The sequence below is a fragment of the Equus quagga genome, chromosome 13 (assembly GCF_021613505.1).
Source record: "Equus quagga isolate Etosha38 chromosome 13, UCLA_HA_Equagga_1.0, whole genome shotgun sequence".
Classification (NCBI taxonomy): domain Eukaryota; kingdom Metazoa; phylum Chordata; class Mammalia; order Perissodactyla; family Equidae; genus Equus; species Equus quagga.
In genome coordinates, this window is record NC_060279.1 from 19907636 (window position 1) to 19932884 (window position 25249).

General features: G+C 36.1%; 1 protein-coding gene across 6 annotated transcripts in view; it reads left to right on the forward strand.

The window, feature by feature from the left end:
- The window catches only part of HMCN1 (hemicentin 1), a 433459-nt gene that overhangs the window by 268763 nt on the left and 139447 nt on the right, over positions 1-25249 (forward strand). For all 6 annotated transcript variants that reach the window (XR_006891498.1, XM_046681569.1, XM_046681570.1 and 3 more), the window contains 9 exons: positions 7279-7380; positions 8185-8361; positions 9066-9217; positions 10352-10475; positions 14734-14909; positions 17263-17359; positions 21689-21811; positions 23287-23448; positions 24830-25111. Coding sequence is in view for 5 of the 6 variants with exons in the window: in XM_046681569.1 (XP_046537525.1) it covers positions 7279-7380; positions 8185-8361; positions 9066-9217; positions 10352-10475; positions 14734-14909; positions 17263-17359; positions 21689-21811; positions 23287-23448; positions 24830-25111 (1395 nt within the window). In the remaining variant the exon portion in view is untranslated. The remainder of the gene's footprint in view (positions 1-7278; positions 7381-8184; positions 8362-9065; positions 9218-10351; positions 10476-14733; positions 14910-17262; positions 17360-21688; positions 21812-23286; positions 23449-24829; positions 25112-25249) is intronic.

A 25249-nucleotide genomic window follows, 5' to 3' on the forward strand; every position in this document is an offset into this window, starting at 1 on the left:
TTATTTTATAAATAGATGTTTGTATCTCTTAATCCCCTTCACATATTTTGCACCCCCACCACCACCTCTTTCCCCTGATGACCACTAGTTTGTTCTTTGTGTCTACGAGTTTGTTTCTGTTTTGTTTGTTCATTTGTTTTGTTTTTTAGATTCCATATATAAGGGAAATCATATGGTATTTGTCTTTGACTTATTTCACTCAGCATAATACCCTCTAGGTCCACCTAAGTTGTCACAGGTGGCAAGACTTCCATTCTTTTTTATGGCTGCATAGCATTCCATTGTGTGTGTGTGTGTGTGTGTGTGTGTGTGTGTGTGTGTATACCAGACCACGTCTTCTTTGTTCATCTATCTATGGATACTTAGGTTACTTTCATATCTTGGCTATTGTAAATAATGCTGCAATGAATGTAGAGGTGCATATATCATTTTGAACTAGTGTTTTCATTTTCCTAGGATATCCAGAAGTGGAATTCCTGGGTCATATGGTAGTTCTATTTTTAATTTTTTGAGGAACTTCCATACTGTTTTCCATAGTCACTGTTGCAACCATTTACATTGCCACCAACAGTGTATGAGGGTTCCCTTTTCTCCACATCCTCAACAACACTTATTTGTTGTCTTTTTGATAATAGCCATTCTGACAGGTGTGAGGTGATAGTTCCTTGTGGTTTTGATTTACATTTCCCTGACGTTTAGTGATGCTGAGCATCTTTCATGTGTCTCTTGGCCATCTGTATGTCTTCTTTGGAAAAATATATATTCAGATCCTCTGCCCATTTTTGAATCAAATTGTTCTTTTGATATTGAGTTGTATGAGTTCTTTATGTGTTTTGCATATTAATCACTTGTGGGATATATCATTTACGAATATCTTTTCCCATTCAGTAGGTTACCTTTTTATTTTGTTGATGGTTTCCTTCACTGTGCAAAAGCTTTTTAGTTTGATGTTGTCCTGTTTATTTTTGCTTTTGTTGTCTTTACCTGAGGAGACAGATCTATAAAAATATTGCTAACACCAATGCCAAAGAGCTGACTGCCTATGTTTTCTTCCAGGAGATTTATGGTTTCAGGTCTTACATTTAAGTCTTTAATCCATTTTGAGGGTTGTTTTGTACGTAGTGTAAGAAAGTAGTCTAGTTTGATTCTGCTGCCTGTAACTGTCCAGTTTTCCCAACATCATTTATTGAGGAGACTTTTTCCCATTGCGTCTTCTTGCCTCCTTTGTTGTAGATTAGTGGACCATATAAGCATGGGTTTATTTCTGGGCTCTCTGTTCTGTTCTAGTGACCTATGTTTCTCTTTTTGTGCCAGTACCATACTATTTTGGTTACTATAGCTTTGTAGTGTAGTTTGAAATCAGGGAGCATGATAACCTTCACTTTGTTCTTTCTCAAGATTGCTTTAGCTATTCAGGGTCTTTTTGTGGTTCCATGCAAATTTTAGGATTATTTGTTCTAGTTCTGTGAAAAATGCCATTGGTGTTTTTATAGGGATTACATTGAATCTGTACATTGCTTTGGGTGTTATGGACATTTTAACAGTATTAACTCTTTCAATCCATGAGCACAGTCTATCTTTCCATTTATTTCTGTCATCAATTTTTTATAGCTTTTAGAGTACAGGTCTTTCACCTCTTTGGTTAAATTTATTCCTAGGTATTTTACTCTTTTTCATTCAATTGTAAATGGGATTGTTTTCTTATTTTCTCTGATTGTTTGTTATTAGTGTGTAGCAATAGGCTACACCATATAGCCTAGGTGCAGAGTAGGCTATATGATCTAGATTTGCGTAAGTATGCTCTATGATGTTTACACAATGACAAAATCACCTAACAAGGCGTTTTTCAGAACATATCCATTGTTAATGATGCATGACTATATAATTGTTTCATATTCTTGAAGAATTGACGCTTTGTATCATTTTTAAATGTCCTACTTTGTTGCTAGTAACAATTTTTGTCTCAAAGTCTATTTTGTGTGATATCAGTATAGCCTCTCCTGTTCTTGTTTGGTTACTGTTTGCATGCCGTATTTTTTTCCATCCTTTTACTTTCAACCTATTTATGTCTTATGAATCCAAAGTATGTCTCTTGTAGACAACATACAGTTGGGTCATTTTTTTAATCCATTCTGCTAGTGTCTGCCTTTTGATTATAGTGTCTAATTCATTTACATTTAATGTAACTACTGGTATTATAGGATTCATGCCTACCGTTTGCTGTGTTTTTATATGTATTATGTCATTTTTGTTTTTTGTTCTTCCATTACTGCCTTTTTGTGTTAAACAGATATTTTCTTATGTGCCATTTTATTTCTCATGTTTCTTTTACTATATTTTTTAAAGTTTATTTTTAGTTGTTGCCCTAAGGATTACAATTAGCATCTTAATTAATAATATTATACTTTGGATAAATACCAATTTAATTTCAATAGTATAAAAAACTTTGCTCCTATATATTAGGATGTACACTTGAAAGTTAGATAATGTTATAATCCAATGTTACTGCAATAAAAAGTAAATTAATTAATTAAAAAAATAAAAACCAAACCAAAACAAAAAAACTTTGCTCCTTTATAGCCTCTTTCTCTCATTCCCCTCCTTTCTGCTTATTATTGTCATACAAATTATATCTTTATTCATCATGTGCCCATCAATACAGACTTATAATTATTGATTTATGCTGTTGTCTTTTAAACCAGAGTGGAGAAAGAATTATGTTCAAAATATATAGTTTTACTGTCTTTACTATTAGTTTCCTGTATAAGTGTTCTTTATTTCTTTATGTGTATTAGAGTTACTGTTTCTTTGCAGCTTGAAGGACTCCCTTTAGTATTTCTTGTAAGGCTGGGGGCTAGCAACAAATTCTCTGTTTTTTGATTTTCCATGAATGTTTTAATTTCTCCTTCGGAAGGTTAATTTTGCAGTATATATAATTCTTGATTGTTAGTCTTTTTCTTTCAGCACTTTGAATAAGTCTTCCCACTGCCTTGGGGTCTCCATGTTTTTTGATGAAAAAATCAGCTGTTGGGCTTACTGAGGATTCCTGAACGTGATAAGTCACTTCACTCTCTTGATGCTTTCAAGATTCTCTCTTTGTCTTTAAATGGTTTGATTATGATATATCAAGGTATGGATTTCATTGTTTATCCAAGTTGGAGTTTGTTAGGCTTCTTAGATGTGTAGATTAATCAAATTTGGGAAGGTTTCAACCATATTTCCTCAAATACTCTTTCTGCACTTTTATGTCTCTCCTCTTCTTTGGGACTCCCATTAGGCTTGATTAAACACTTGATGGTGTCCTACAAGCCTCAGAGGCTCTGTTCTGTTCGTTTTCCTTCATATTTTTTCTTTCTGCTCCTAAAATTGGATAATCGCAATTGACCTGTCTTCAAGTTGCTGATTCTTTCTTCTTCCAGCTCAAATATTGCACTTTTGAATTCCAGAGTTTCTATTTAGTTCTTTTTATAATTTCTATCTCTCGATTGATACTCTCTATTTAGTGAGACATCATTCTCCTACTTCCCTTTAGTTCTTTAGACATGGTTTCCTTCAGCTTTTGGAACATAATTAAAATAGTTTATTTAAAGATTTTGTCTAGAAAGTTTAACATCTGGGCTTCCTCATGGACATTTTCTATTGACTGCTTCTCTTCCTGTGTATGGACTATGCTTTCTTCTTTATTTGCATGTTCCATGATTTTTTGTTGAAAAGTAGACATTTTAAATAATACAATGTGGCAATCCTAGAAATCATAAGCTTTTCTCTCAATGATTTTTGTTGTTGTTATTGTCAGTGCTCTCGCTATTTTTTGTTGTTTCTTCTGTTCATATATTTAGTGAGTAGGTAGAACACTGGTACCCCCAAAAATGTTCATGTCCTAATTCTGGAACCTGTGAGTATGTTAGGTTACATGGCAAAGGGGAATTAAGGTTACAGATGGATTTAAGGTTGTTAATCAACTAACCTTAAAACAAGGACATTATCCTGGATTATCCAGGTGAACCCAATGTAATCATAAGGGTCATTAAAAGTGGAAGAGGGAGGCAGAACTTCAGAATGATAGGATGTGAGAAGATCTTATGAGCCCTCCCCACTTCCTCATTGCTGGCTGTGAAGATGGAGGAAGGGGATCCCAAGCCAAGGAATGTAAGTGTCCTCTAGAACGTGGAAAAGGTAAGGAAACAGATTCTCCTCTAGAGCCTGCAGAAAGGAACTGAGCCCTTCTGAGCCCTTGATTTTAACCCAGGGAGACTATATTGGACCTCTGACCTGTGGAACTATAAGATAATAAATTTATATTGTTTAAACTACCAAGTTTGAGGTAGTTTGTTATGGTAGCAAAAGGAAACTAATATGGTGACTTTTATGAACAATTTCTGTAAAGTCTGTTTTTACAGACTTTAAAATGCACCTGGAGAAAAGACTGTTTGCACTCAGAAAACTCCGAGTCTATCCAAATAAAGACAAGTGCTGTGAGTGGAAAGTTCCAGGGAGGGGCCAGACAGGTCAAATAGTGGCAGTTTTCTAGGAATGGTGCTTCTAGGTAGCTCCAAACCCATTGTGCTCCCTCCAGTATCTGCTAGGCTGCTTTTTTCACTGTGGTTGCAAGGCTGTTTGTTTTCAAGGTTACTGCTGAGCTGAGGAGGAGCGATGGGAATAGGGTGAGATAAATGCCATAAATAAAACTCACTGTTTTTAATGAGATTTAGCTATTTTTCTTGAATAAACACTTCTTGGATTGTTGCAAGTCTTTGTTTAATTTCCACATTTCTGTTCATTTTGACGATTTTTCCAGTGTTCTTGTTTGTTTTATGGAGGAGTGAATTTTCAGAGTCCTTACTCTGCCATTCTTGCTGACATCTGATCCTTTTCCTTGAAGTTTTCCAGTGGACTGAACCCAGTTGGCTAAGCCACTCCATAGCTCTTTTACCTCTTATTCCTACCATATTGGTTGTTTGCAGCAAATACATAGTCTGTCAAAACCCTCAATGATCACTTCAATCCAGGAGGTTTCAAATCAGTATTTAAATTATGGTTTTGGAGGAATGTGCCATGGACTAAAAATCAAATAGCCATATTTAAAAGTCTTTTGTACTTAAATACCATATCATAAATCAGAATTCGGTGCAGAGAGCAGCAACATTCTGGACATTTCCAACAGGAAGGGTTAATACAAATTGGATGGATACAAAGAAACTACAGGTGTGAAGGAGTGGGTTCTAGGCTTTGTCTTCCGGAGCAACTTTCATAAAAGCAGAGATCTGACCCACAAGGACATGTACTTCTGAGAACAGACTTTATTTTAAAATTGTCAAAAAGCGGCTTTGAGTTATTGTCTTTTTTGTTGTTGTTTTTGCTTGTATTCTTTGGTGTTATCTTCTGCTTTTATTTTTACTAGTTCTTGATTCCTGACTTTTTTTAATTTATTTTTTTGGTTTTTTTTCTAGAATCTGAATTGAATGCTTAGAGCATTTATTTTCATTATTTCTTAGTTTTTAATATCTTTATTAGGGCTTTAAGATTTTCTTTGAGTACCATACTGCTTGGTGACATTCTATAGGTTTTAATTTGAATCAATCTCATTCTACTTTATTTTTTTTCTAATCCTATACTTTTGTCTTAATTTCTTCCTTAATGAGGTTTTTTTCCCCATGTAGAACTTTATATTTTTGTTATTGATTTCTATTCATTTTTTATTGCAGTTTCATTAAATTGTGGTTATAAATGCTTTCTTGAGACTTTTTGCAGCCTACTAGAGAGTGTATTTTGAAAATATTCTATTGGCATTGGAAAAGAATGTATATTCTTTGTTAACTGTAAATACACATACATATGTATACCCATACACAATCTGCATGGGTAATTTTATTTTTCAAATTCTTTATAACTTTATTTTTGTTTTGCTTCAGAGTCAACTTCTGAGGAAGATGTACTAAAAGTTATACTGCTTTGGGATTTTTCAAATTTTCTCAGATTTTAGTAATTTTTGCTTTTTTAGTCAACACATAAAGCATTGTCATTATAATGGATTATTCATGAATTTTAACAGTTTAATCAGTAGAAAGCATGCTGCTTTGTAGTGTTTAATGATTTTTGCTTTGTATGCCAATTTGTCAGAAGTCGATGTCACCATTGTTGTCCTGGTATACCTGAGTTCAACTCTTTATTGTCAGTTTTTTTGTGGGTCTTTTTTGTGCTTTCTATCCATTTGGATTTTTAAATAAAAAGAAATGGTATTAGCCCTCATAGTGTTAACACTTTTTCTATAGAACAAGAAAATGAGCTCATTCACATTTGTGCCACTGATTTATATATTTAATTTTATTTCTACCATCTTATTTAGTTCTAGTCAATTTTCTTATTCCCCTTTGTCCTTTTGCCCTTCTCTGTTTTGCTAGATTAATGGATCAATTGCTTGATTGTATCTGAGGTGGCGTGAGCGGCTCTAGTACGTTGAATGAGTTAAATTTAGCAAATCTTTAAAATGTATTTTTTCTATAAACTTCAAATACTAACTTATGCCCACAGCGTCTCCTCAAAATAAGACAAGACCTTTAGTTTACTTGTAATTATTTTCATCCTGGCATCCCTCCTATACTCCTTGAGATAGTGTTAAAAACAATGGGTGTTGCTGTTCCAGGTTGTTATTCCTTTTACGCTCTGCCTCTTAGACTTTTTCAATTCCTACTTTATGAACACATTAAATAATAGAGCAGCATTATCTGTGATGGTTTAAAGTTGAAAATATAGTTTTCTGTTTTATTTTACTAACAATTTAGTTGTAATATTAACAATTTAATTTTATATCAAAAGAAAAAATAATAAACCAGAAAATGATTGTAATTCCTCTGAAATGGTTTAAGATAGTATCGTCCAAAGATAAAGTCAGATATTTTGAGAAATATTGATTTCCCCTTCACTGGAAGTGTTCAAATGCAGTAGATGACTTCTTGGTTAAGGCTGTTCATTGTCAGACCAATCAGATTAATTGGAATAAAAAAAAACCTCGTTTAACTTTCTTTTACTACTCTGCTAATCTACAATTCTAGAGATTTTCCCATCTGGGCACAGACTAATAGATGATCCAGAAAACCTATTAAGATCTTTTTTCAATCTGTTCTTCAATTCTACTTAATCATATACTCTAGTTTTATTCCAAATATATCAGTGTATATATGTGAAATAAAGGGATAAATGATCATTCCCACTGAGCAAACCATTTCAGGTTAAATACCTTATTTTTGTGAGTTAATTATCTATTTGGACTTCCTGCAGAGCCACCTAGTCTGGAGGATGCAGGGAAGATGCTGAATGAGACTGTGGTGGTGAACAACCCCATACAGCTGGAGTGTAAGGCAGCTGGAAATCCCTTGCCTGGTATGTTTACTTGTGGATTCTATAACTTATTAACATTTTAAAATTTCTGGAAATAGCTAAATCTGTTTATGAGCATAATATAGTAATTACTAGTAAAGGAATGATTATAGAATACATTTCAAGGGTAAAACGTGGAGAAGGGTATCATTAGGTGGCTGATATTTTTGAGTTTTCATTGCTTTTAACTACATGAAATAATTTTCCTGTTTAAACAATGTAAAAATATGTGAATAACTAATTGTCTTGTCCTTACTGTGGCCACAAAACCCACAAATAGTATTTTCTATACATTTATGTTGAAAAATCTTGTTTTATCTAGTCCAAATTGATTATAAATCAGTCATTTGATGAGATTATTTTGTTTTGTTGATCATCACTGGTAAGTTATTCATATGAATCAATAATAATATGAATTTTTTGAGATTAGTAGTCTGTGTAGTGTTTGGTTTTGATTAGATGCATAGACAAAATTTTTATAGATGAGAGGAATATATACAACATAAAGAAGTAGAATTGGTTAAAAGTTTGCTATCAAACAATATTGCTACGTTAGAGATAAGATAAAGTATCTTTTTAATAAATTCATTTCAGAACTCTTATGTTGGCTTGGCTATTCATGTTTTTCCTAAGGTTGCTTCTTCCTATAAATCAACCCGAAAGAGATATTTAAACAGATTAAACTCAAATGATAAGCATAAGAATTAAGCAATTGTTACTATTGTAGTTAAGTTCCAATCTAGTATACGTATTGAGCTTTTAAAAGAAAAATCATAAATAGATGGGCTTCTCCTCTTCCCCTTGCAGCTGTTACATGGTACAAAGATAATCGTCCACTCTCAGGTTCTGCCAGTGTGACTTTCTTGAACAGAGGACAGATCATTGATATCGAAAGCGCCAAGATCGCAGATGCTGGCATATATAAATGTGTGGCCATCAACTCCGCTGGAGCTACAGAGTTATTTTACAGTCTGCAGGTCCATGGTTAGTGGCACTTCTCCTCGATTCATCCCGGGGTAAAGAAGCATTCAAAATGATTAAGTGCTTCTATAAAATTCTAGTGTAAATATTTAACAGAGTGTGTTATTGTCATCTGCATTTAAAAGGGCAGTGTTCTAAAGCTGATAAACTTTTTTGTTTCCTGATTCCTATTAAAATGCTCTGTTTTCACATGCTGTTGAACTTGTTTGCTTTAGATGAATTGTTGAAATAATTATCAACAATCTTATCAGCTAATGACAATAGTCCTATTTGTCTATCAGAATCACAGATGTTAAAGAAATGTCTCTAGGTTATTATCTCTGATGTTGCTTTTAAGAGGAGTTGGTAGTTAATATACTAGAGTGGTTGCAGTGAAGGGAGACACAGACACAAGCCTGGAAATCAAGGAATAAAAACCTACTCTGGCATTAAGAACTGAATTTCCTAAACAAAGTAGCAAAACTTCCTTTTCCTCACCTGTAAAATGGAGAAATTGATCATTGCCCCACTTACCTCACAGGATAGCTGTGATAAGAATCTCAAATAAGAAATATGAAGGAACTTAACAAAAAAAAAAAAAATACACCCCAAACTCATGTGTAAAAACATACTACTGTGGACTTTACATATAGTTTTCATCATTTAGATTTGAAATATTCCGTGATGTTAACATGTCTTACTTTTATTCATCTTTTTACTTCTTTCAGTGCCCCCATCGATTTCTGGCAGCAATAACATGGTGGCAGTGGTGGTTAATAACCTGGTGAGGTTAGAATGTGAAGCCAGAGGTATCCCTGCCCCAAGTCTGACCTGGCTGAAAGATGGGAGCCCTGTCTCTAGTTTCGCTAATGGGATACAGGTACTCTTCTGTCATTCCTTAGGTGAAATCTACCACCTGATTATTCAGTACAGGAAGTACAAACAGGCAAAGCTGTTAAGAAGAGTTGGAGAATAAGAATTCACAAATGTTACCCAAAAATGTACACATATACATCCATAAATACCATGGACACACAATTGAGATTTCTAAACAATTCATTGAAAGCTCAGTATATCTTAGAGTTCCCTCATCTCTTATGTAGTGCTATATTTGACATTTGTTCTAGATACTTCCTACCCTCCAATTCCCTGCCACCACCACAAAAGGTACCTTACACAAAGAAATGTTCATCAGTGACAAAAACAGGAATTTCCTGGTAGAATTTACATTTAAATGTCTGGAAATAATAATGAATCAGAGAACCATATAGGGTATATTTACTTCCACAAAAGCATCAAGTAATAAAGTAAGAAAAATTATAAAGGCAACATTATGAGAAATGAAATTTTGAGTCTGAAGAAAAGATGTAAGTGCTGACTCAAAATTAAAAATACAGAAACACATATAGCTCATTTAAAGTATACTTTAATTTTATTATGCCTAGCAGAGAACATAGTTCTCCCACCATTCTACCTCTTTAGCTTTTCTTGAAAACCCAATGCTTGCAGAATTTGGGGTCAAGGAAGATTCAGAGTTAACATCAATGTTTTAGCGTTACAACTAGATCAATAGGATAAAATGGCAATGAATGTGACTTAAGTAATTTTTTGGCTGCTACTTTGCTGTTAATTTTAACTTTCTACTTGTTCTCCCAAAGAAAAATCAGAAGGAAGATTAGCTTGTCTTAGTCCCACTCCCTTCTCATCTTTCTCCCTTGGTGGCTTTTTCTCTCTCTGTAGTGAGTGTGGATGAAATTGGACCCTCACTTGATCCTGTATAGAGAGACTTGTTTTCAGTGGTTATTACCAAGTTTGGTTGTAAGCCTCTCAGTCTTTTTCCACAGAAAAAATGAGAAGAGGATTAAATGATGCTTGCCCACTTTAAAATATCTAAGTTGAAATCCTTCTAGAGGCAACTGTCAATTGCTCAACCTCAGAAAATAAGAGAAAAAGTCTGTTTACACCTCCTGTTTCAGGGGTCATGTTGGTTATTCAGCTTTCTTATCTTTGATAGGTTCTTTCTGGGGGCCGCATCCTGGCATTGACCAGTGCACAAATCAGTGATACAGGGAGATACACCTGTGTGGCAGTGAATGCTGCTGGGGAGAAACAAAGGGACATTGACCTCAGAGTATATGGTGAGACATTTTCATAATTATTTCTGCTCTGATCTAGCTGTGTTTAAGTCCCAAGATCTTTGAGGAAGTTGAGGGAAGTTTTGACAATAAAGAACTAAGAACAATAGAAATGATGTTACAAGATTAGTTCAAACAAATTCCCCCTTTCTGCCTTATATTTGACTTTGACTTTAATTTTCCTTTTTTAAAGTTCTGAGAAATTAAAATACATACATCCAACATGTAGGGTGTTGGTTTTATGGAGTACTCTGAAGAATGTGACTATGGAGACCAGCTTTGCAGTTTGGAAGACATAATCTTCTCACGAAAGCAAGCATCTGTTCCAGTAGCTCTCTGGATCTATTCTATTTGAAGCCTTGATTTTACTAGTTTTTAATTATATTTACAATCAGCGTATTTTGCAGTCAATACAATGTCTATGAATTAAAGGCTATTTGAGAAGCAAAAGTTAAACTAAGCATAAATTTAGACAAAATTCAAGTGTTTTACCCCCTTATCTATGATACAGCTGTAAGGTACAAGAGACAATGTCTGATTCCATCCCAGCGAAAGGCCCCCAGAATGAAGTCGAGGCCTCATTGGCCTCCATTCATAGATTACACTGGTCATTCCACATTTTAGTATTCCTTTGCATTTAGAGCTCTTTCAGGCTGTTTTTCAGGGTCTTATTTGCATTATATTCCTTGATTCATGGAATAATGAGTGTGTTTCTTCTGTGGCCCCTCAAAGAGTATCTGTTTAATGCAGATCTTGTCTTCGAAGTCTTACCTCACTTCCAAATAATTCATTCCTATTTAAAATTTATTACTTATTTTTTTTTATCTCCAGACCATGTGGGTTGACTTCTCACTAAATTTGCCCAAAAAATGTAATTATTAGAAATAACTTACATAATCTCATAATTTTTCAATTATAAGGCCCCTTGTTAAAACATGGATACCATGTGTGTCTAATTAAGCTAAAAAATCCCAATTGACATCAGTAGTCGACCAAAGGCCTCTCTATGCATCCCTCTGTTCTGTTGCTTCTGCAGTTGACATGAATCTATATCCAGCCTCCAGTTTTGCTAGTGTTCTGTGCCTGAGAAAACAGATCAGTATAAATACCCAACCCCAGGGAATCTAATTTCTTCTCTTAATGGGTCACTTTTATGCTTTATGAAGTACTAGAATGCCGCCAATCTAAAAGATCCTTAGAGAAGGATTCAATAATCATTCTCAACCTAAGTTGAGAATGACACAATAGCTTGTTCAGTCATTAGCAAGCAAGCAGAGAGGGGACATTGGTATTCACGGGGTTTTAGTCAGCAGTGAAAATCTGGATTGACTCCTTCCATTTCTATGTTGGTTAGTGTCAAAAGTGGACCTGGGACGTGATAGAGAGTTGATATTTTCCAGGACTTATAAAGAGGGCATCACTATTCTTTATTGTTTGCTAAATATGTCCATACAACCCTTTTAGTCTGAAAACCAGGATCTGTCAAATGGCTAGCTAATATGTTCATATGTTTGAGAATGTGTATGTATGTTTAGCATTTGAAATATATATGCATAGCAAGCTCCAAAGAAGTCTAAAATTAAAACAGGTTTTTAATCCGAAATTAGTTTCCAATCTCTGTTCCACTATTAGTATTATTTGCGTACATTATATTCCAGTATTTGTAGTAGCAACCTTGGCAATCTTGTGTCTAATTGGAGCCTAAGGCTGTGCATCCCCAGAGGTCAGTCCCCTTCAGCTTTACATTGTAGAGCGTCGGGGTGGCAGGAGGTAGACAGTGGGTAAAATAGCTTTGCCTATAATTACAATAGAAGTTGGTTAAACATTTCTCTCCCTGGTGTAACTTCACAGTATATTTTACCATATTCTGAGGTGCTGAAACAAAAGAATTGAGTTTTTAAAGGATTTGGATTCCTGTAGTACTTCTCTTCAAACTTAAGCTCAGAGCAGTTTCTTAAGAGATCGTGCATTCTCCAGCATCTCAGCAAGTATAGCCCTTCTGATTTTGGTAATTAAATTTAACAAGCATAATGCATAGGATGAGAAACAGGCACAACGCCCCCCTTCATAAGCAATGTAACCACAAAGCAAAATAGGAATAACATCTGAGGAAGCTGAGGATCTGAAGGGTAGAAACTTGTTCTCGTCTCAGACTAAACAAAAAGTTGGAAATGAAAGACAGGACAGAAAAAATAGATGTGTTTTGGTAATATATATCCTTGGCTGTAATTAGATTTGCTTTAATTTATGTTTCCTTGGGAAACAAATACCCTATTGTTTTTGCACTTTTCCTCCCAATTTTAAAAATCTGGTTTCCTTTTGAACTTGATTCAATTCATTTAGCTGTAAAAGAAAGTAATTGAAGGAAAAATATTTGAAAATCAATTAGCATCCACTTTCTTGAATTGTTTTTGACTTTTACTTCTACAGGCAGTTATAAGGAATTCTTGCTCTTTTGTAAATTTTACAAATAATCTAAGATAACCTTATTTTTATGCACTTATGGTATGCTTTATCCAGTGAGACCAGACTTTACCTGAAATTATTTCCAAGCTGTGAAATCAGCTATTCTGTTTAGGGCTTTCTCTGCTAAGACTGGTGATTGTATCTCTTTTCAAAAGATCTTAGAAGGTGGCACTAATTGTGCTGCTTTTACTAATATTATAACAGTTTTAATTTCAAACAGACTGGTTGTATATCTTTTCTTGAATGTGTCACATATTAAAAACAATCCCACTCTTTTCTGTTCCTCATGGATTATTTTAAGGTTATCAAGAGCCACACGTCTGTGCGTGTTATTAAATTTAGCAGATCGAGCACGACGAATCTCTGAACAAATGCTCCACCTGTCTATTCCAGCCACTATGCATGGCATGTCTCCCTTTACCATCAGTTGCTTTGGGTTTACCCCAAGTCCTGCATCCAGAAACAGCACAAGAAGCCCTTTAGTTCATATGCCTTTCCCCTTGTAGAAGCCCTGGTAGCAGGGGAACCTCCTGGTTACAGAAACACAGCATTACTAGTCAAAGTCTATTGCATTCATTGTCGTTTTGCCATGTGCTAGTGTTGAGCCTGAAACAATGGCTAATGGACTGTAATAACGCCCCTTACCACAAAAATTTTATTTTACCAAAGCATTTGGAAAGTCCCTTAGGATTCATTTCAATGCAACTTAACCTTTCTTGTTAAAAAAAAAAACAAAAAACAAAAACACAAATCTGGTAAGTTTCCTACAATCCAGAAAAATTATGAGCTTTAAGAAATTGCCAAGGAAATTCCCCTCTCTGCTGTTTCAGAGTGGCCCTTTTATAACAGGCATGATTTCATCATTGGTTTGTGTTTTTTGAATTACTATAAATACAGGCCTGAAAGAGTCCTTAGGAGGTTATGGAGCCCACCCTCTCCTTCTTGGCAGGGCTGTACCTAGGCCATCTGAGACAAATGATTGTTTCCTTTTATTTTTTAATACACCCAAGGAAAGGAGATTCCTTACATTTCTCCAAGAACACATCTCAGCATCTGACAAGCCTCATAGCCAGGGAATTCTAATTTTAGTCTCAATAAAATTTCAACTCTTTTCCTTTTTTTTACGTACAGTTGGTCACCAATTTAGTTTGTTCTTTACTGTGTCTTTTATCCCACAGAGTCTTTATTCTATAGAAAGTTGACAAGGCGCTGTGGAAAACCAAAAACAGCTCTAAACTGTGACTCAGAAGACTATTATCTTTGCTACCAATTAGTCATGTTGTTTTAAATAAGCTATTTTCTGTCACCCATCTTATGTTTTGCACACAGTGAGGTGGGCCTGGATGGTCTCTTTCTCTTTTTTTTATTTTCCCCTGTGTCTATGAAATTCATTTTATCCTCCAAAAAATATAAATAAATATTGAAAGTATATTTTCTTTTAATTCATTTTTAGTTCCAAAATATTTCATGAATGATTTATTACTTTGAAAATCTTAAGCAGTAACATCCAGTTCAAAAAGTTTCCTAAATGGCCACTTGGTGAGAACTTCCAGTTCTAAAACTTTTTTAAGTGAAAGGTTGGTGACAACTATTTCTGTTCAAGAGGAGCACATTAATCAGTGATTTGTGAATACTTGATTCTGAACCAAATGATGCAGAGAGGCTATGTTAGAGTTATTGTGATCCTACATCTTAAAAAGAATGAATAAAGTTATTCAGTATATGTCCTGATGATTAATAAGATAAGAGTGTGCTGGCCTGTTTCATCCTGAGGGAAAACCCATCTTTCACTTAGTTGCACCAAATATTATGGGAGAAGAACAGAACATCTCTGTCCTCATTAACCAAGCTGTAGAGTTACTATGTCAAAGTGATGCCATTCCCCCACCTACCCTGACTTGGCTAAAAGACGGCCGCCTCTTGCTGAAGAAACCAGGACTCAGTATCTCTGAAAATGGGAGTATGTTAAAGGTAAGGCTGTAGATTCATTTACTTCTTCTTATATTATTCCTGAGCTCATAGCTTTGGTATTACCTATATTAAACTTTCCTGTCTTTACAAGTGTTCTACTAATTTCATCTTAGAAAATTCTGGGAACCCTTTTATTAATGAGGTTTGTGATTTTTTAAAAATGTTATGCTTAGTAAGATTTAAATATTTAATTGTCTATCCATATTTGTAGCCAGAAGCCATCCAAAAATGCTTCTAGGAAAATATAGAAATATTCTAAGGAGTGCCTCATCCTCAATCATCCAGCCAGTCAGCAAATACCCATTCCAGGTGCTTAGCACAGGGATGCAAGAAAGTATAAGACACATTTCCTGCCTTTCATGTCTTCTAATTTTGCATAAATATATGAAAAATTAATTAACATTTCAGTTTAAAAATGCAGTAAGTGCTGCAAGTCTGAGCTAATTCTCAAGTGGATGGTACAGACTATACATTTTGGGGGGCTAGCAAGGGGTGAGGCTGTGGTTGCCTGGAATGCTCTTGGAAGGCTACTTGGTTTTTTATGGTTAGCTGGGATAATAGGCCTGATGCAGGAAAGCAAGTAAGCTAGTGTGGCTGAAACAGAGAATTTAACAAAGTGAATATTTGGAAATAATGTTGACAAGGTTAATTTGAGTGAAATAAAAGCTAACATTGAAAGTCAGCCAAAGGAATGGGGCTTCAGGAAGCCAACAAGCCATTGGAAAGTTTATAAAATCCTCGTAGTGACCCTATTGAGAAATTGAAAGAATGGCTAAGTAATCTGTGCACAGTTACTAAGTGACAGAAGTGGGATTTGAATACAGGAGTATAGCTTCAGAATCCCTGCTACTAACCACTACGCCACACAGCTTTTTGGTAAAGGAAGGTTGATACTGGCAAACAAAGTCTTGAGAAGTGGATGATGACACATAGGAAGCTGAGAAGCTTACACAAGGAGGGCAGAAGCATATGAGGGTGTGGGAGGGAGCATGAAGGTGTATGTTAGAGGCAAGAGGGTAGAGACCTTGGAATTATGATCCTGTAATAATGGAGCTGGTGGGGAAGGAAAGGCCAGAATCACTGATGAAGGAAAGTAGGATATGTCAATTGAACTAGTTGGCAGGGGGTGCGGCGAGCAAAAAGCACTGCCCCGCTCCAAGGCAGAGCCCAGAGTTCTAGAAAGCAGCTGGTAGAATTCTCAAACTTCATCTCTGACCAAGTGATAGAGGGAAACAGCTTTATGAACACAGGTCCCAGCACTGGTAGGGGAGAGTTATGTGTGATTGGAACTGTCTTAGCAAATTTCGGTGAGCATAGAAGTTCATTTCTTTAGAGCACAGATTCCAGTAGGGTTGAGAAGCTGGGAGAGAGGTGATGATCGTGGAGACATCCTGGGGTCCACTGAATCTCCACCACAGAGCCCAGCCAGGCACCCTGAAATGTGCAGGTCCCACGAGGGGCATAAGGAGAAGACCTCGTGAAAATGAAAACTTTTAGTGCACCCCTGCTGTACTAAACACTTTCAATGATAATTCCAATGCCAATGATTTTCTCTCTTTTTCATGTTTTAACAATTGATTGCAAAGTTATTTAGCAATCAATCTTATACTATTTGTTGTACCTCTTATATTATCTTGAATTATTATTTGTACCTTGTTTATTATTAGATTTTTTTATGTTCATATACTTTATAATCTCAACTAGATTGTAAGCTTAAGTCAGAAACCATATACTACAGTGTACTTTTTGTATCCTCTACCTGCAGTACGGGGTCCTCAATAACTGCTGAATGGTCAGTGAACGAATGATGAATGAGCATTAATGCATGTTGCAGATAAATACATGGAAAATACTTACTGATATTTAATTATCTACCAAGCATCAAACTGGGTACTGAGAGTCTGAGACTAATTGAATATAATACTTGGCTTGAAGAAGTTTACAAACCCACTAGGGGAGAAGATGTAAGAAATTAACAATAACAGTTTTATTTTACTGAACGATATCCTTGATGTGTAAAGATTATATATTTTAAAGCCCTAAATAACTTATTCAGAAATTGTCATTTTTTTTGCTCTTTTATCTTATTGGTATTTAAAAGGCCTTTTTAAACCTTCAGCCATTAATATTAATGAGATTAAGATATGACATACATGAACATTGTTGAATCTTGGTAAGTGTTGAATGTGGGTGATAGGCATACAGCCATCCATTTTGCTATTCTCTATGCTTTTTGTATGTTTGAAAATCTTCGGAATACTAATGAAAAATGAGATCACAAATAACATTAGTAGAAAAGCTCCATTACTTATGAAATAGAAACTGTGGTTTCAAAGTGTAATTTTGTTTTCAGATTGAAGATGCTCAGGTTCAAGACACTGGTCGTTACACTTGTGAGGCAACAAATGTTGCTGGAAAAACTGAGAAAAACTATAATGTCAACATTTGGGGTAAGTGTGCTCAGCCCCTATGGAGTAAATGATACAGTATGTGGTTTAACCTTTTATTCCTTGTGTCAATTCTTCAAATGACATCCACGTAACTAGAATTCATCGTAATACATAGATGGGCACTAGTCAATATGTTTAGATGATGCTGTCCTGAGTATCAACTTGCATAATTATTTAAAGAGTAACTATAGATAGACTTCCTGAACCCAAACACATCTGTCACTGTAACTTCATTGTATAACTGTTCTCCTCTCCTGCCCAAGTAATGTGTCCCTTAGCTTCCACAGTCAGGATCTTCTAATGATTGAGCCTTCTCCACGAATGGAGAGTGGGTTGGTCAAGTGAAAAATAAGTCGAAAGGCCAAGTTATGTATGTGAATTATGTGTGTTTGTGAGAGACAGAGAACACGTGCACTTGTAGGTGGGAGACCAGATTACTGTGTTGATCAGTGTGAAAAAGCTACCATGGCTTGAAATTTTACTGTTTGTTACTAATTAAAGTAATCCTTAGGAGTAATCACAGCTTTTACGTTGGGTGTGGTTGTCTGCTAATTGTTAAAGCGTGCTCTCATTTCCAGTATATTCATCTTTATTTTAAATACTTCTTTAAATTCGTTTATAACATATTAAGCCCTCTTAATTTTGCTTGTATTTGTTTAAACTTTTTATTTATTGAGATAATGAGCTGAAATTTACCTTTGACCATAAAAGTTTCTTCCAAAACACATTTTAAAATAAAAATAGGTAGAGGAAATAATTTGATTCTGATAGACAACAAACTTTTGGGTTGTTTTTTGAGGAAGATTGGCCCTGAGCTAACATCTGTTGCGAATCTTCCTCTTTCTGCTTGAGGAAGATTGGCCCTGAGCTAACATCTGTGCCAGTCTTCCTCTGTGCGGGATGCTGCCACAGCATGGCTTGATGAGTGGTGTGTAGGTCTGCTCCCAGGATCCAAACCTGCAAACCCTGGGTTGCGAAAGCAGAGTGCACGAACTTAGCCACTATGCCACTGGGCCGCCCCCAGAGAACAAACATTTTTTTTTATTTTTTATTAAGATTATGGTAGATTATAACCTTGTGAGATTTCAATTGTACGTTATTGTTAGTGATGTTGTGGGTACACCACTTCACGCTTTGTGCCCTCCCCCCACCCCCCCTTTTCCCTGGTAACCACCGATCGGTCAGAGAACAAACATTTTTAAAACTTTAAAAGTGTGCATTTATGTAGAAAATGACTTGTTAATTATAAATCATTCTTATTGTTTTAAAAAATCTTGAGGACGATTATGAGAATGCTATTTAAAAAAAAAAGAAGTGCTATTATTCAAGCCCTGGAAAAGGATTAACTTACTTTTAAATAGTAAAATTTACTCTGTAGTAAATTTACTACATATTAGTTATGTAGCATTACCTTCATTCCTACCTCCTTCCATCCTTTTTCTCCCATCATTTCTCCTTTCCTTCCTTTCTCATTTCTTTCAAATGGGGAAAAAAAATATTCATATAACTCCCAATATGGACAAGACCTGGGTGTTATCCAGTAAAGATTGAAAAAAGAAAAACTTGGAGAGATGATCAGTTAGAAAGTGAGGTGAAGAATTTGTTTTTAAAATGCTTTATTAGAGATACCTGTAGACTGTCCACACAAAGCTATTCTCCATGCCATCAGAAATATAAGCCTACAGCTTAGGAGAGAGAGATAACAGTTAAAAACATGAGGTTGGAGACATGAGAACATATGTAGCAGTTGAGATCCCTTAGAGAGAGTAAAGAGAATGTGTGTGGAAGAGCACTGTGTAGAATGACTTTCACATGCACCACAGAAGAAGGGAGACAGAGAATGAGAATCCAAATGGGAAACTGAGAAGGAACAGTCAAGGTAGGGAGAAAACTAGGTAAAGCTTGTGTCATGGAAACTAAGGACAATGGTGTTCCCAGAAGAAGAACACAGACAGCAAATAAGTTGGATGTGAATGGATGGATGGGTGAATGAATGATGTCACATACTGCAGAGAAGTTAAATTAGACATAAACTACAAAGTGTACTTCACAAATGAGTAGACCAATGCCCCTTCAAGAAAAATAATTTAATAGAGGAAAACAATGAAGTAGATATAAGAGTGAATGATAGGGGAGAGAAAGTTGAGACATCAAGGATGGATTCACTCCAGAATTATTTACAATGTGCCTCTGTGTTCTTGGCACCATGCCACGTGTAGGCATAGAGAGGTTAATGAGAAAGACAGTGAACTTGTTCACACAAAACTTATAGTCTTCTGGTATAGAGATATCTTTCAATAGCCAATTAAAATTAAATCTCCTAAGAGCTATCATAGGAGGTTTTGTGGGAAGACAAATCAGGCACTTGTGACATCTAATTAAGATTTCAAGGATGAGTGGATGTTAGTTCTGTGAAGAGGATAGACGTGTTGCAAAGACATGGAGAATACTGTCTGTGTTCAATGAACCAAACATCATTCACCGTGCAGCCTAGTGTGGTGTGGAGGAGAGTGAGAAGATATTGGGTTGGAAAAGTTAAAAGGGGAATATTGAAGAGGGTCTCTAAAATCAATTTTAAAAGTATGGAGTTGATTCTAAAGGCAATACAGTACCATTAAAGGGATTTAAAGGAGGACTGGGCTGTTCCGATCTGTATTTTAGAAAGCAGATAAACTCCAGAAGTATTTAAGAAATTGAATTAACAGGATTAATTGCTTAGAAGGAGAAATGTGGAAACAAGATGAAAGGATGAATGTTGTTGTAGGTTGGCCAGCTGGGCTGTATGAACAGTAGTGTCCTTCCCTCAGAGAGGGCACAAAGGTGGTTGAGTTTGACAACTGCCCCAACCTGTAAGGCATCCAAGTTGAGATGTTAAGTAGTCAGATATAAAAGTCTAGATCTCAGAAAGGGTCTGCATTACAGATACAGATTTGCAAGTATTTGTATTAGTGGAAGCCATGGGAGTAGAGGAAGATGGAGTTTAGACTGAACATCATGAATTTATAGTGGTGGCAATTTGTGTAATTGTCATTTTCTTCTGTAGAACTTTCCATCTATGGTATAGGTGATGACAGAGTAAACTGTAGGATTCATCCAGAGTAGGGGTGTTGCCAAATAGAAAGGGCAGTGCTGCAAGGCAGTTGAGAATATTGGCAAAGGAGTAGTTGAAATTATTGATTATGAAATCTAAGCTAGATAAAGAAATCGGTAAACAAAAAAGTAGGCGGCTAGACTGGGAGACTTCGAGAAGTTGAAAGGATTTGAAATTCAATTAGATTGATGAATTTGGAATAATTGAGTGAAAAAGCTGTTAGGATAGAGCCGTTGTCAGAGAGTGCCTTAAATTTACAGGAGAAATATTCTAGATGATGAAAAGGTATGACGTCTGATGGAGAAAGGGATGAGCAGATCAAGGAACTGAGTAGCGAGGATGTTTCGACCCTTGCTACTGATTATACATGTGGGTACTGAGTTCATACAGAATGATGGCAGGTCTTCAAGTGAAGAAGGAGATAAAAACAAGTACCAAGTTGTTCCATGAATGGATAAAGAATGCCAGGTTCCCAGATGGTGGTAAGACGGAGAAAGAGAAGTATATTGGTGGCCTGGGCCTCAAAGGAATAGAGGCTTTCACAAGAGTGGTTGAACAATGACTGGAAGCTGCAATGGAAGGTGAGAGGGATTTTCTCACTTCTCAGCTCCCAGGAGCATGGGAGCACAAGCATCCCCACCTGATATTTCTGCAACCACAAAAGTGTCCGTGGGGAGAGTTCAGCCAGCAATTGCAGACTCAGCCTCTTTGAGAGAAGCGTGGGTAGTCAGGATTCACTTTGAAGGTTCCAAGGAGAAGCTGGAGGCCAGTGGGGAGGCAAGTTCTGCAATCTAGAATAGGTAACATGTCTGTTTCTTAGATCAAATTCGTTGCCTCTGTTCTTTACTATCTGTTACATGCCTGAGGTTTTCCAATTCTGTTCAGCATCTGAGCTATCGAAGCTGGCCGGGCACAAATGACTGGGTTAGGTTTAAACTTGGTAGGTGCCTTAATTTTTTGGTGCAAGATATCCAAATATCTGTACTCGATCACCTTCTTTGTATACCACTCTGAATATTTTGATAATTTTCTATCTGTGAAAATGGGAAGTCTGCTATTATGTATTTATTCTATGTCTTGCAGTTGACTTTTAATGTGTTGATATGTTAATCTCAAGTACCAATTATTTCCTTGTGTCATTTGAGTTGGAACATTTTTTTTTTTACATGTAAAGAGTTAGGGAAATTTCATATTAAATGAGTGTAAAAATAATATTTTTCCTTTTTTTATCTTTGCAGTACCACCAAATATTTACAGTTCTGATGAACTTACTCAACTTACAGTCATTGAAGGGAATCTTATTAGCCTGTTGTGTGAATCAAGTGGTATTCCACCCCCAAATCTGATTTGGAAGAAGAAAGGTCAGTTTTCATCCTTTGACATTTATAAAATGAAATATAAATATTAAATGAATTTATGTTTTATTTGGCAAACGTCAATTTATTAACAAACTTTCCTGGAGTTTGCATACTAAAATACTAGACAGTATAATTCTTTATCTTAAATGGGCAGCATGTGAAACTTCAACCATATCCAGCTCAAAATCTTCAGTTTGAGACTAAATGCTCCCCAGAAAAAATGAATTTTCTTCGTTAATTGTTTTTTAATCAAATGCATTATAGGGCAGCTATAATGATCAAGAATCCACCATTCAGTGAACTATTTTTTCTTCTTTAGAATAGGTTTGAAAAGTATTTTCTAGGGGCCAGCCCCAGCGGCTTAGTGGTTAAGTTTGGCGTGCTCCACTTCAGCAGCCCAGGTTCAGTTCCTGGGCGTGGACCTACACCACCCATCTGTTAGTGGCCATGATTTGCTGGCAGCTCACATACAAAATAGAGGAAGATTGACGCAGATGTTAGCTCAGGGCAAATCTTCCTCAGCAGAAAAGAAGAAGATTGGCAACAGATGTTAGCTCAGGGTGAATCTTCTTCAGCAAAAATAAATAATTTTCCATAGCAAACATTTTTGCTGTATTTTTAACATTTTTGTAATATATTAAGACTGAATTCGGCAGTTGAACAGATTTTCAATGTATTCATCAACTAATGCTTATTTGTGTCCATTAAGTATCAGACATTGTGTCTGATAATTAATAAGTCTGTACTTATTGTGTCTGATGAAGTATCAGACAGATCATCTAAATTTTTAGCTGATTTAAAAAATAACTTTTGGGAGCTGGCCCTGTGGCCAAGTGGTTAATAAGTTTGTGCGCTCTGTTGCGGCGGCCCAGGGTTTCACCAGTTCAGATCCTGGATGCGGACATGGCACTGCTCATCAGGCCACGTTGAGGCAGCGTCCCACATGCCACAACTAGAAGGACCTGCAACTAAGATATACAACTGTGTACTGAGGGGATTTGGGGAGATAAAGCAGAAAAAGAAAAAAAAGATTGGCAACAGTTGTTAGCTCAGGTGCCAATCTTTAAAAAAAAAAAGTCTTACGATGGAATGTCAAAAAACACAGGAACCAACTGAAAAAGCTAACAAAGCTAAAACAATTTGAACAAAAAGGAAAATAAATAAAATAGTAAAAAAAATAATTTTTGTTTTGCTGTTTTAAGATGTTATTTTGTTTGTTTTTCTAAGTATGTTTTCTTTCAGATGCAGTATTGATTGAAAGAAAAATTTGCAGAAAATAATCTTGATAAACATCTACTCTCCCTCCTTTTTTCTCCTCTTCCTCCTTTTTATGGCATAGGATTATTTCACAGTGTTGTCTGCCTTTTAGAGTAACTTGAACTAGGAAGTAAATAAATAAGTATGCATACTCATCAGAGTACGTGCACAAAATGCCTTATATTTCTACTTCATATTCTGCCATGGGGTTTTCTTTGCAGGCTCCCCAGTGCTGGCTGATTCTGCAGGGCGAGTCAGAACCTTATCCGGAGGCAGGCTGTTGCAGATTTCAATCGCTGAAAAATCCGATGCAGGGCTCTATGCATGTGTGGCATCGAATGTTGCTGGAACTGCAAAGAAAGACTACAAGTTACAAGTTTACAGTAGGTTATTGATTAGCCGGGCTTTGGCACAATTTTCTTTCAATCTTTCTATCCTTCCCCTTTACTTTTTCTTCATATCTTTAAGATTCATTCACACTAGTAAGGTTATAAGACCCACAAATTCAAATTGTGTTGACATAACCAGAGAACAATGACTTATTTCTGGCTGTTATTTATTCAGCAGTACAGCTGTCCACTCTGCATCAGCTTGCCGATGGCAGACAACCAATGTGGCTGTAATTTGTTGGAGGCAGGATAGTGGACATGTGGAATTGGGAGGGGTGGCATTGTACCGTAGGCTATATACACAATATGTAAAAATATCTCGTCTTAAAAAGTATTTAATTTATATAAAATTTTAAAGTGTTTAAAATAGTTACAGTATCTTATTTAATCTTTACACGAGCTGTGATATGAGACAAAACTATTGCCTCCATTTTGCATACATGGAAACTTAAGCCCAGAGAGGTTTCTATGACAGACTCAGGTCACGTGGCTTGCATGTGGTCCGGCTGGCACTAGAACACAGGACTACTAACTCTAGCTTATTTTTCTTCCCCCACACATTTGTATTAGGGTTGGACTAATTGTCTTTCTTGGACCCAGTATCAGTTAGGTGTATTCGGCTGCAAGTTACAGAATATCTGGCGATCAGTGGCTTAAACAAGTAGAGGTTTATGTTCTCACATAAAGAGACGCCTGAGATGGCAATCACTGGAGTTGATGAGCAGCTTATTCATATCGGGACAGGAGATCTAGGATTCTCCTGGTCCTTCCTTTGTGGTCTCAAGGTGGCTACTACAGCTGTAGCGTCAAGTCCACAGTGAAGGCACAAAGGAGAGGTGGTATCTCTTTTACCAGGAGAGCAAAACATTCCCCCCACCAGCCCCACCCAGCAGATCTCTGTTTAGATATTTTAGGCCTGAATTGATTCATGTGGCCACCTCGATTTTCAAAGAAGACTGAGAAACAGTCTCAGCTTTCCCAACTCCTGTAGTGGAAGGTGGAAGGAAGAAAGGAATTGTTAACAGACATTGGGTCGTGAGCTAAGCTACCATATATATTTTAAAATTAGTACTAGGAAGACTTCTGTAAATCAGAGCTACAAACGATGAGTTCCAATATTTCTATAACTTCTCCCAAGCAGGAAAAGTAGCAAACACAGCATTCTTTCCTTACTTTATTTTAGATATGAATCCATTTAAAAACTTTGGAGAAGAATTCCGCCTCTCAATATAGCAATGCCATGTCTATTAGTCCCGAGTTTTTTTCTTTAGTAGCTAATTTTTGACATCAAAAGTGAATTTAACTTTGGCTGATGAAAATGCCTGTGTTGTAAGACCTGAAGCAAACATTTCCATTTTATTTCATTTTTTTCCAGTTCGACCAACTATATCCAACAGTGGCAGCCACCCTACTGAAATTATTGTAACTCGAGGCAAGAGTATTTCCTTGGAGTGTGAGGTGCAGGGTATTCCTCAACCGACAGTGACCTGGATGAAAGATGGCCGCCCCTTGACCAAGGGAAGGGGAATGGAAATAATGGATGAAGGTCGCGTCCTTCAGCTGAAGAACATTCATGTATCTGACACAGGCCGTTATGTGTGTGTTGCTATGAATGTAGCAGGAATGACTGATAGAAAATATGACTTAAGTGTCCATAGTAAGTATAAAGAGCTTCAATAAGTCTATTCGCCAGCTAGTATAGTCTCTAGCATCCTGGATGGCAGATATAGGCCTCAAGTACTGAGTCTTTTATTTATAGTCTATTATTTTCTACATATGGACCACTTCTCTAGAT